This window comes from Oncorhynchus tshawytscha, unplaced genomic scaffold, assembly GCF_018296145.1.
Source record: "Oncorhynchus tshawytscha isolate Ot180627B unplaced genomic scaffold, Otsh_v2.0 Un_contig_7457_pilon_pilon, whole genome shotgun sequence".
In the NCBI taxonomy this organism is placed as follows: domain Eukaryota; kingdom Metazoa; phylum Chordata; class Actinopteri; order Salmoniformes; family Salmonidae; genus Oncorhynchus; species Oncorhynchus tshawytscha.
In genome coordinates, this window is record NW_024608473.1 from 51,475 (window position 1) to 63,850 (window position 12,376).

A 12,376-nucleotide genomic window follows, 5' to 3' on the forward strand; every position below is an offset into this window, starting at 1 on the left:
TGGCCGTCTCTGTCTGTCTGGCCGTCTCTGTCTGTCCTGCCGTCTGTCTGTCCTGCCGTCTGTCTGTCTGGCCGTCTGTCCGGCCGTCTGTCTGTCTGTCTGTCTGGCCTGTCTGTCTGGCCATCTGTCTGGCCATCTGTCCGGCCGTCTGTCTGGCCATCTGTCTGGCCGTCTGTCTGTCTGTCTGGCCGTCTGTCTGTCTGGCCGCCTGTCTGTCTGTCTGGCCGCCTGTCTGTCTGTCTGCCGCCTGTCTGTCTGTCTGTCTGGCCGCCTGTCTGTCTGTCTGGCCGTCTGTCTGTCTGTCTGGCCGCCTGTCTGTCTGTTCTGCATGTGAATCCCAGACCAGTGCCTTCAGATGTTAATGTGTTGTACACAGCAGATGGAGAGGGAACCTAGTTGTTCCTGCTCCCAGACTGAGGACAGCAAAGGGCCCCAGCGTGTGTGGATATCTGTAGGAACACAGGGCGCTGCCCTAAGGGGAAATGGGGCCTGTAATATCTGTTGTGTCCTATGTCACCTCTACCCTAAACACTTTTGGTTCATGTAAAACACAAACCACTTTGACCGTCAAACATGCACAGAGGCTTTTCCCCACAGAGTCGGGCACCTGGAGTATTACTGTAAATTGCTTTCTTTAAAAATAATTTGGTGGGTTTCTCTGTTGGGCTTTGTGTTTTGTACTGCTGCTATTATATGTCAGAGTATGAAGTGTTGATAACCCAATGACATACATATTATATATACACACACACACACACACACACACACACAGCCTTATACATACTTACTGCCTCCAGACTGTGGAGGCTATCCACCGAATCATCCCCAGCTTCCAATTGGCTCATTCATCCCCCCTCCTCTCCCCTGTACCTATTCCTCAGGTCATTGCTGTAAATGAGAACATGTTCTCAGTCAACTTAGCTGGTAAAACAAGGGTGAAATAAATAAAACGCCCCACCCAGTCTCCTCATTTGAAAGTAAATGTTGTAATGTGATCATGGTCTCCTCTGAAGAAGGTCATTACCTCTCCTCCGTCTCCCTATCGGCCTGGTTTATATTAAGCTTATCTAGTGTGAATAGATCCACTTAAGGCTCTGCACCTTTTAACCCTTAACCCTGTTTATGACCCACGGCCATTTACACTCAATTGGATGTTGCTGACACCTTGGCTCTCCTCTGTGTCTCTGACCCGGTGATCCATCAATGTTGTCCCTTGTTGTTGTATTACTTTCTACGCTCCCTTTCTGAGGTTCAGCCTGTCCTACGAGGTTATAAATAACTAGTGTAGGGACAGGTGGCCATTCCGTGCCTGATGGACCTGCGCAATTAGAACAAGCACATTTACATGCAGTTCCATCCACTTAGACACCGGCGTGGCCCTTCCCAAAGTCCCCCAGCCTAGTTGTTTTCTTATTGATCTCTCCCATTGATTTAGACGTGGGGAGGAGGACCATTTCTGCCTGTTCATTTGTTAGTTGGTTACTGTGTCTTAAGCTGCAGGCCATAAAGTAGGGTTGAAGTGCCTGGTCTGTTTAGCACCTGAACACGGCAAGGTTTATTTAAGCTCTTTATTTAAACCTCTGTTTCCTTTCTCTCCTTTCTCTCCTTTCTCTCCTTTCTCTCCTTTCTTTTCCTTCCCTCCGTCTCCTCTGTCTCTGCTTTTCCTTCCCTCCGTCTCCTCTGTCTCTGCTTTTCCTTCCTTCCCTCTGTCACCTCTCTCTGCTTTTCCTTCCCTCCGTCACCTCTGTTTCTGCTTTTCCTTCCTTCCCTCCGTCACCTCTGTCTCTGCTTTTCCTTCCTTCCCCTCATCACTCTCTCTCTGCTTTTTTCCTTCCCTCCATCACCTCTGTCTCTGCTTTTCCTTCCTTCCCTCCGTCTCCTCTGTCTCTGCTTTTCCTTCCTTCCCTCCGTCTCCTCTGTCTCTGCTTTTTTCCTTCCCTCCGTCACCTCTGTCTCTGCTTTTTTCCTTCCCTCCGTCTCCTCTGTCTCTGCTTTTCCTTCCTTCCCTCCGTCACCTCTGTCTCTGCTTTTCCTTCCTTCCCTCCATCACCTCTGTCTCTGCTTTTCCTTCCTTCCCTCCATCACCTCTGTCTCTGCTTTTCCTTCCTTCCCTCTGTCACCTCTCTCTGCTTTTCCTTCCCTCCATCACCTCTGTCTCTGCTTTTCCTTCCCTCCGTCTCCTCTGTCTCTGCTTTTCCTTCCCTCCGTCACCTCTGTCTCTGCTTTTCCTTCCTTCCCTCCATCACCTCTGTCTCTGCTTTTCCTTCCTTCCCTCCGTCTCCTCTGTCTCTGCTTTTCCTTCCCTCCGTCTCCTCTGTCTCTGCTTTTTTCCTTCCCTCCGTCTCCTCTGTCTCTGCTTTTCCTTCCTTCCCTCCATCACCTCTGTCTCTGCTTTTCCTTCCTTCCCTCCATCACCTCTGTCTCTGCTTTTCCTTCCCTCCGTCTCCTCTGTCTCTGCTTTTCCTTCCCTCCGTCTCCTCTGTCTCTGCTTTTCCTTCCTTCCCTCCGTCACCTCTGTCTCTGCTTTTCCTTCCTTCCCTCCGTCACCTCTGTCTCTGCTTTTCCTTCCTTCCCTCCATCTCCTCTGTCTCTGCTTTTCCTTTCCCTCCGTCACCTCTGTCTCTGCTTTTCCTTCCTCCTCATCCTCTGTCTCTCTGCTTTTCCTTCCCTCATCACCTCTGTCTCTGCTTTTTTCCTTCCCTCCATCACCTCTGTCTCTGCTTTTCCTTCCCTCCGTCACCTCTGTCTCTGCTTTTTTCCTTCCCTCCGTCTCCTCTGTCTCTGCTTTTCCTTACCTCCGTCTCCTCTGTCTCTGCTTTTCCTTCCTTCCCTCCGTCACCTCTGTCTCTGCTTTTCCTTCCCTCCGTCACCTCTGTCTCTGCTTTTCCTTCCCCTCCATCACCTCTGTCTCTGCTTTTCCTTCCCTCTGTCTCCTCTGTCTCTGCTTTTCCTTCCCTCCGTCACCTCTGTCTCTGCTTTTCCTTCCCTCCGTCTCCTCTGTCTCTGCTTTTTTCCTTCCCTCCGTCACCTCTGTCTCTGCTTTTCCTTCCTTCCCTCCATCACCTCTGTCTCTGCTTTTTTCCTTCCCTCCATCTCCTCTGTCTCTGCTTTTCCTTCCTTCCCTCCATCACCTCTGTCTCTGCTTTTCCTTCCTTCCCTCCATCTCCTCTGTCTCTGCTTTTCCTTCCTTCCCTCCATCACCTCTGTCTCTGCTTTTCCTTCCTTCCCTCCATCACCTCTGTCTCTGCTTTTCCTTCCCTCCATTCTCCTCTGTCTCTGCTTTTCCTTCCCTCCGTCTCCTCTGTCTCTGCTTTTCCTTCCCTCCGTCTCCTCTGTCTCTGCTTTTCCTTCCTTCCCTCCGTCACCTCTGTCTCTGCTTTTCCTTCCTTCCCTCCGTCACCTCTGTCTCTGCTTTTCCTTCCTTCCCTCCGTCTCCTCTGTCTCTGCTTTTCCTTCCCTCCCTCCGTCACCTCTGTCTCTGCTTTTCCTTCCTTCCCTCTCACCTCTCTCTGCTTTTCCTTCCCTCCATCACCTCTGTCTCTGCTTTTCCTTCCCTCCATCACCTCTGTCTCTGCTTTTCCTTCCCTCCGTCTCCTCTGTCTCTGCTTTTCCTTCCCTCCGTCTCCTCTGTCTCTGCTTTTCCTTCCCTCCGTCTCCTCTGTCTCTGCTTTTCCTTCCTTCCCTCCGTCACCTCTGTCTCTGCTTTTCCTTCCTTCCCTCCGTCACCTCTGTCTCTGCTTTTCCTTCCTTCCCTCCATCACCTCTGTCTCTGCTTTTTTCCTTCCCTCCGTCTCCTCTGTCTCTGCTTTTCCTTCCCTCCGTCTCCTCTGTCTCTGCTTTTCCTTCCCTCCGTCTCCTCTGTCTCTGCTTTTCCTTCCCTCCGTCACCTCTGTCTCTGCTTTTCCTTCCTTCCCTCCGTCACCTCTGTCTCTGCTTTTCCTTCCCTCCGTCACCTCTGTCTCTGCTTTTCCTTCCCTCCGTCTCCTCTGTCTCTGCTTTTCCTTCCCTCCGTCACCTCTGTCTCTGCTTTTCCTTCCTTCCCTCCATCACCTCTGTCTCTGCTTTTTTCCTTCCCTCCATCTCCTCTGTCTCTGCTTTTCCTTCCTTCCCTCCGTCACCTCTGTCTCTGCTTTTCCTTCCTTCCCTCCGTCTCCTCTGTCTCTGCTTTTCCTTCCTTCCCTCCATCACCTCTGTCTCTGCTTTTCCTTCCCTCCATCTCCTCTGTCTCTGCTTTTCCTTCCCTCTCACCTCTGTCTCTGCTTTTCCTTCCTTCCCTCCGTCACCTCTGTCTCTGCTTTTCCTTCCTTCCCTCCATCACCTCTGTCTCTGCTTTTTTCCTTCCCTCCGTCTCCTCTGTCTCTGCTTTTCCTTCCCTCCGTCACCTCTGTCTCTGCTTTTCCTTCCCTCCGTCTCCTCTGTCTCTGCTTTTCCTTCCCTCCGTCACCTCTGTCTCTGCTTTTCCTTCCTTCCCTCCGTCACCTCTGTCTCTGCTTTTCCTTCCCTCCGTCTCCTCTGTCTCTGCTTTTCCTTCCTTCCCTCCGTCACCTCTGTCTCTGCTTTTCCTTCCTTCCCTCCGTCTCCTCTGTCTCTGCTTTTCCTTCCTTCCCTCCGTCACCTCTGTCTCTGCTTTTCCTTCCCTCCATCTCCTCTGTCTCTGCTTTTTTCCTTCCCTCCGTCACCTCTGTCTCTGCTTTTCCTTCCTTCCCTCCGTCACCTCTGTCTCTGCTTTTCCTTCCTTCCCTCCGTCACCTCTGTCTCTGCTTTTCCTTCCCTCCGTCTCCTCTGTCTCTGCTTTTCCTTCCCTCCGTCTCCTCTGTCTCTGCTTTTCCTTCCTTCCCTCCGTCACCTCTGTCTCTGCTTTTCCTTCCTTCCCTCCGTCACCTCTGTCTCTGCTTTTCCTTCCCTCCGTCACCTCTGTCTCTGCTTTTCCTTCCTTCCCTCCGTCACCTCTGTCTCTGCTTTTCCTTCCTTCCCTCCGTCACCTCTGTCTCTGCTTTTCCTTTCCTCCTCTGTCTCTGCTTTTCCTTTCCTCTGTCTCTGCTTTTCCTTCCTTCCCTCCATCACCTCTGTCTCTGCTTTTCCTTCCTTCCCTCCGTCACCTCTGTCTCTGCTTTTCCTTCCTTCCCTCCGTCACCTCTGTCTCTGCTTTTTTCCTTCCCTCCGTCTCCTCTGTCTCTGCTTTTCCTTCCCTCCGTCTCCTCTGTCTCTGCTTTTCCTTCCCTCCGTCACCTCTGTCTCTGCTTTTCCTTCCCTCCGTCACCTCTGTCTCTGCTTTTCCTTCCCTCCGTCTCCTCTGTCTCTGCTTTTCCTTCCCTCCGTCACCTCTGTCTCTGCTTTTCCTTCCTTCCCTCCGTCTCCTCTGTCTCTGCTTTTCCTTCCTTCCCTCCGTCACCTCTGTCTCTGCTTTTCCTTCCTTCCCTCCGTCACCTCTGTCTCTGCTTTTCCTTCCTTCCCTCCGTCACCTCTGTCTCTGCTTTTCCTTCCTTCCCTCCGTCACCTCTGTCTCTGCTTTTCCTTCCTTCCCTCCGTCTCCTCTGTCTCTGCTTTTCCTTCCTTCCCTCCGTCACCTCTGTCTCTGCTTTTCCTTCCTTCCCTCCGTCACCTCTGTCTCTGCTTTTCCTTCCCTCCGTCACCTCTGTCTCTGCTTTTCCTTCCTTCCCTCCGTCTCCTCTGTCTCTGCTTTTTTCCTTCCCTCCGTCACCTCTGTCTCTGCTTTTCTTTTCCTTCCCTCCGTCACCTCTGTCTCTGCTTTTCCTTCCTTCCCTCTGTCACCTCTGTCTCTGCTTTTCCTTCCCTCCGTCTCCTCTGTCTCTGCTTTTCCTTCCCTCCGTCTCCTCTGTCTCTGCTTTTCCTTCCTTCCCTCCGTCTCCTCTGTCTCTCTTTTTTCCTTCCCTCCGTCACCTCTGTCTCTGCTTTTCCTTCCTTCCCTCCGTCACCTCTGTCTCTGCTTTTCCTTCCTTCCCTCCGTCACCTCTGTCTCTGGTTTTCCTTCCCTCCGTCACCTCTGTCTCTGCTTTTAGGGGTCTCGGATGACTGGGAAACTGACACCACTGATAACCATGGGGATATAACCTCTGTTTATATTCATAGTTGTTGGTCTGTGTAATGTCCTCATCTTTGTGAGTTTGTAGTGGTGCGGTCGTACCGGCTAGCCTCTTCATCTGCAGAGCAATGTACTCTCTTAACTTAGGTCGGTCGGTCTCTGTTTGGCAGTCGTTCTGGTCGGGCCGTCTCAGGTGAGGGTGTCTGGCTAGAAGAGAGGTCGCCTTGCCTGCCGCCCCTGTGGCACTGTAAACCAACCGTTCCAGCCCTGACCGCCCGCCCGGGGGCCGCTTTAGAGAGCCAGCCAGGCCCATGAATACTGCATGGTGGAGCTTTTATTACACCAGGGGCTGGAGTGTAAATAAGATCCAGGCAATGGGGCACGTTTACTGGGGTCAGGACGGGGGGGAAGAGGGGATGGGGACGGGCGGCTGGGTAACCTTGCTCCCAGGTCCTCTAGTCACCAGGCCTGTCACTGTAACTCACTGGTGGAGGGTTGGCCCTGAGGGGTGTCAAGGACAGCGGATCTACTGGGCCCATTACATTACAGGCTGCATGGAGGATAGAGACTGGAGTTGGACTACTCACCCACTCTAACAGTGAGGTTGTACTGTCGTCGTGTCATCACTCTGTTGGGTTGGCCCTGAGGGGTGTCAAGGACAGTGGATCTACTGGGCCCATTACATTACAGGCTGCATGGAGGATAGAGACTGGAGTTGGACTACTCACCCGCTCTAACAGTGAGGTTGTACTGTCGTCGTGTCATCACTCTGTTGGGGAGTAGAGGAAGAAAATTAGGCTACTAAAATGCCTGGTATAAAGTGACACACTCATCCTGAGGGGTCTGTTAGCTCAGCTGTTAGATTTAAATGTGATCTTGTACCTTCACAACAACTGTTGTTATGGTTCATCTGCTTGTCCCCTGGTTTCCCGGTTCATTAGTGACAGAATGGTGCAGATGTGAGAAAAGAGGGTATCCTCCAAAACAGTTACTAATCACGACATCGTAAAGAAACATCTTCCTGAGTGAGTCAGCAGGGTTTTTTTCTGTGAACCTGGACATGTTCAGCATGATAAAATAATGATTATTTGCTCTGTTCGTTGGCTACACACAGAATCAGTCCAATCACTATTTAACATCTCTGGCTCTCCGCTCCGGTCTCAATTAACGTCTTCCTCTTGTCTTAATTAAGAACCAGTAGTCGTGCTTAATTGATATTGATTGTAGCTTAAAGGAGGAGTAACACATCAAAAGTAAAAGGTGAAAGTAGGCCTCAAATACACCGAGGCCTTTTACAGACCTAAAGGAGAGTTCACTAGGTAACATCCATGGGTGGGAGGAGTGGTAGCCGTTCCTACGAAGGACCTGTGTCCGATGCATTATCATGCCTTCATGCATTTAAGACTCAGCTGTAATTAGGACCCCAGTACCTGACATGAATGCTTATAGTAAACCTTATGATACAAAGTTGTTACATGTAAAGCTAAAACCAAGTTAAAAACTCCATTGTCATGAAGTATCTAAGTAGAAACAGTATGTTGGTGTGTCCAGCGCCCGGCCTACGAGAATATAGTCTGTTTGTCCTGACTGGAGGGTCAGACGACCCAGACCAGACACTAAGAGGTGTTATTAATTAAAGGGCCAGTTTAGAGGTGCAACACGATCCTCCTATCTACCACGCATTAATCACACACCCTGGTCTGAGCTCATACACGCCGGCCTACCCTGTTGACAGGTGAAACCTCGGGAGGTATCCAGTATACCTGGCTGTCGTAAACAAACTGGTGAACTGGGCTGGTGACGTACGCCCTGCCTGTGGCCCTCACCCCCAGCAGCTGTTCTACGGGGACAAGAGGATTGGATGTTGAGACATTGGCGCTTTTGGTAAACCGACCCTCTTGGCCGGTAACTAAACCCACCGGTGGGCATTAAGGAGTTTCATAATTAAATCATCAAGGTCGTCTAGGCCAGCCGGCGCTCCTCGGCTGTTTGGTTTACCTGCCACCTGAAACCTGTCTGGAAAACTGTGACGATACAGGACTGACTGGGCTCAATGGACATGTGTCATGAAGGCTATTGTTTTGACCTCTGACCTTTTTAAATGATGGAAATGCTGTTAGACTAAGAGACATGTTGTCATGCTCATTTGGTTTCTACGGTTTCCTTTATGACAACACCCCTTCATGTTATAACTCACCAACTAGGAAAATAGTGGCTGATTTGAATAAGCATGTTTAGTCTGGACCTCTACTGGGGGCGGCAGGGTAGCCTAGTGGTTAGAGCGTTGGACAAGTAACTGAAAGGTTGCAAGTTCGAATCCCCGAGCTGACAAGGTACAAATCTGCCGTTCTGCCCCTGAACAGGCAGTTAACCCACTGTTCCTAGGCCGTCATTGAAAATAAGAATTTGTTCTTAACTGACTTGCCTCGTTAAATAAAGGTTAAATAAATAAATAAATAAAATACTGTATGTCCATTCTGAATGTAGTGATGTTCTCCCAAATCCTTTTCCATTCAACATATTTTAATTGACATGACTTCAGAGGCCCGGATGAATGAACAGTAACAGGAGTGTTTTAATGTGTGAAATAAGTTACCGGCCAAGAGGGACTTTTCTGAAGCTCTGGTTTACTCTTCGTTGGGCTATGTTAACGTTTCCTCTCGTTCTCTCCCACAGAGCGTACCATCTTCTCGGCAACAGAGTGTTGGCGGTGAAGGTGAGATCAACAGCTGTACTGCTGTAGCCTTTTCCTGGGCACCTCTCCTTTTACCAAATCACGTTCAACAACCCTAGTCTTCTTCTGTATCTCTACCTCTGTCCTTTCCCCCTCCCTCTTTCATTTTCTATGCTTCTCAACCTCTGTGATCCCCCTCTCTCATTGGTTCATTCATCCACTGTGTTCTCATGCTCTGTAATTCTACCAGTAATCTAATCTATTGGAGTGGAATGGAAGGTAGATGTAATGGGTACCTCCTTGACCCCCGTAACACGTATCTACTCCCTTCTCTCTCTCTCTAACCTGTAATCAATGATGTTGACATGTAGCTACTCCCTTCTCTCTCTCTCTAACCTGTAATCAATGATGTTAACATGTAGCTACTCCCTTCTCTCTCTCTAACCTGTAATCAATGATGTTAACATGTAGCTACTCCCTTCTCTCTCTCTAGTCTGTAATCAATGATGACACGTATCTACTCCCTTCTCTCTCGCTCTAACCTGTAATCAATGATGTTAACATGTAGCTACTCCCTTCTCTCTCTTTAACCTGTAATCAATGATGTTAACATGTAGCTACTCCCTTCTCTCTCTCTCTAACCTGTAATCAATGATAAGCTGCAAGTTTAGCTAATCTTTGCTAGTGCTAGCGTGCCACTGTTGTAGATATTAGCTAAGCTCAGTGCAGCCAGATCAGAATTCACACCCCTGGTAGTGCCCATTTACCGTGTGGTGTCCACATTATCCAGATAGGTTGACATGAAAGAATCATGAGTTTCTCTACAAGGTTTCTAGGTCATGTGTTACCACCAGTGCCAGCAGTATTTTGACCCATAGTTCCATTGTAATAATAATGTACATGGCTTTAAATGTTTGTGTGTGTGTTTTTGAAGGGCTTTAGCAGTGTGTGTGTGCTTGCATATTAACCTGTGTATGTTACTCTGGTCTCTCATTTGGGCTGTTCTTGGGACTTTACAGGTCATTCCTCTGGATATCACAGTGGAGCTACAGAAACAGATCATGTCCGAGTTGGAGATCCTCTACAAGGTCAGCTTCTATTCTCTAGAGCCCCAAACTGGTCAGATCTCTCCCACAGCTGGCCCAAATCCTGTAGTCAGATCTCTCCCCCAGCTGGCCCAAATCAAATCTCCCCCACTGGCCCAAATCATGTCGTCAGATCTCTCCCCCAGCTGGCCCAAATCATGTAGTCAGATCTCTCCCCAGCTGGCCCAAATCATGTAGTCAGATCTCTCCCCCAGCTGGCCCAAATCATGTAGTCAGATCTCTCCCCAACTGGCCCAAATCATGTAGTCAGATCTCTCCCCAACTGGCCCAAATCATGTAGTCAGATCTCTCCCTCAACTGGCCCAAATCATGTAGTCGGATCTTTCCCCCAACTGGCCCAAATCATGTAGTCAGATCTCTCCCCAGCTGGCCCAAATCATGTAGTCGGATCTCTCCCCCAGCTGGCCCAAATCATGTAGTCAGATCTCTCCCCAGCTGGCCCAAATCATGTAGTCAGATCTCTCCCCCAACTGGCCCAAATCATGTCGTCAGATCTCTCCCCAACCCCCCAACTGGCCCAAATCATGTCGTCAGATCTCTCCCCCAACTGGCCCAAATCATGTCGTCAGATCTCTCCCCAGCTGGCCCAAATCATGTCGTCAGATCTCTCCCCCAACTGGCCCAAATCATGTATTCAGATCTCTCCCCCAACTGGCCCAAATCATGTAGTCAGATCTCTCCCCCAGCTGGCCCAAATCATGTAGTCAGATCTCTCCCCCAACTGGCCCAAATCATGTCGTCAGATCTCTCCCCCAGCTGAAGCCTCTCTTATCAGACCTGCAGTGTTTAGTCTACTCTAGTTACATTAGACTGGTTCATGGAGCACCTTTATTCTGAGTGGGTCTCCTCTCCTCCTGCGTGACAAGCCAGGGATTGGCGAAATACGCACGAGGCAGGAACAGGTGATTGCTGATAAGCCCTCTCAATAATTTACCCCAGATCTCTCCTTTTCTTCTGAGGTAGACTGTGAAATGGGCTAACTAAACAGTTCAACAATAAATACTGCAACATGCATCAATGTTAATTAATGAGTGAACTGTGTTAATTGTCTTTTTTTTTTGCAGTGTGATTCCTCCTACATCATAACCTTCTACAGTGCCTTCTTTGTGGAGAACAGGATCTCCATATGCACAGAGTATATGGACGGTGAGTGTTGAGGCTGGGGTTGGTGTTGAGGCTGGGGTTGGTGTTGAGGCTGGGGTTGGTGTTGAGGCTGGGGTTGGTGTTGAGGCTGGGGTTGGGGTTGGTGCTGGGGCTGGGGCTGGGCTGGGGCTGGTGCTGAGGCTGGTGCTGAGGCTGGGGTTGGTGCTGAGGCTGGGGTTGGTGCTGAGGCTGGGGTTGGTGCTGAGGCTGGGGTTGGTGCTGAGGCTGGGGTTGGTGCTGAGGCTGGGGCTGGGCTGGGCTGGTGCTGAGGCTGGGGCTGGTGCTGAGGCTGGGGCTGGTGCTGAGGCTGGGGCTGGTGCTGAGGCTGGGGCTGGTGCTGAGGCTGGGGCTGGTGCTGAGGCTGGGGCTGGTGCTGAGGCTGGGGCTGGTGCTGAGGCTGGGGCTGGTGCTGAGGCTGGGGCTGAGGCTGAGGCTGGGGCTGGGGTTGGTGCTGAGGCTAAGGCTGGGGTTGGTGCTGAGGCTAAGGCTGGGGTTGGTGCTGAGGCTAAGGCTGGGGTTGGTGCTGAGGCTAAGGCTGGGGTTGGTGCTGAGGCTAAGGCTGGGGTTGGTGCTGAGGCTAAGGCTGGGGTTGGTGCTGAGGCTAAGGCTGGGGTTGGTGCTGAGGCTAAGGCTGGGGTTGGTGCTGAGGCTAAGGCTGGGGTTGGTGCTGAGGCTAAGGCTGGGGTTGGTGCTGAGGCTAAGGCTGGGGTTGGTGCTGAGGCTAAGGCTGGGGTTGGTGCTGAGGCTAAGGCTGGGGTTGGTGCTGAGGCTAAGGCTGGTGTTGGTGCTGAGGCTAAGGCTGGTGTTGGTGCTGCTAAGGCTGGGGTCGGTGCTGAGTCTGGTGCTGGGGTCGGTGCTGAGGCTGGGGTCGGTGCTGGGGCTGAGTGCTGGGGCTGAGGCTGAGGCTGAGGCTTGGTGCTGAGGCTGGGGTCGGTGCTGGGGCTGGGGTTGGGGTTAGTGCTGGGATGTAGGGTTAGGGCTGGGGTTAGGGTTAGTGCTGAGGCTGGGGTTAGGGTTAGTGCTGAGGCTGGGGTTGGGGTTAGTGCTGGGGTTAGGGTTAGAGTTGAGGCTGGGGTTAGGGTTAGTGCTGGGGTTAGGGTTAGTGCTGGGGTTTAGGGTTAGTTTTGAGGCTGGGGTTAGGGTTAGTGCTGGGGTTAGTGCAGGGGTTTAGGGCTAGTGTTGAGGCTGGGGTTAGGGTTCGTGCTGGGGTTAGGGTTCGTGCTGGGGTTCGGGTTCGTGCTGGGGTTTAGGGTTAGTGCTGGGGTTTAGGGTTAGCTTTGAGGCTGGGGTTAGGGTTAGTGCTGGGGTTAGGGTTAGTGCTGGGGTTGGTGCAGGGGTTTAGGGCTAGTGTTGAGGCTGGGGTTAGGGTTAGTGCTGCTGGGGTTTAGGGTTAGTGCTGGGGTTTAGGGT

At 51.2% G+C, this 12,376-nt stretch overlaps 1 protein-coding gene across 1 annotated transcript in view; it reads left to right on the top strand.

Moving 5' to 3' along the window:
- Positions 1–10,969, top strand: part of LOC121843558 (dual specificity mitogen-activated protein kinase kinase 5-like) — a gene marked incomplete at its 3' end in the record, with an annotated part of 53,483 nt that extends 42,514 nt beyond the window's left edge. Inside the window, 3 exon segments of the mRNA XM_042313269.1 lie at positions 8,720–8,759; positions 9,737–9,805; positions 10,888–10,969. Of these exon segments, the coding sequence (XP_042169203.1) occupies positions 8,720–8,759; positions 9,737–9,805; positions 10,888–10,969 (191 nt within the window).
- Positions 10,970–12,376: the final 1,407 nt, after the last annotated feature.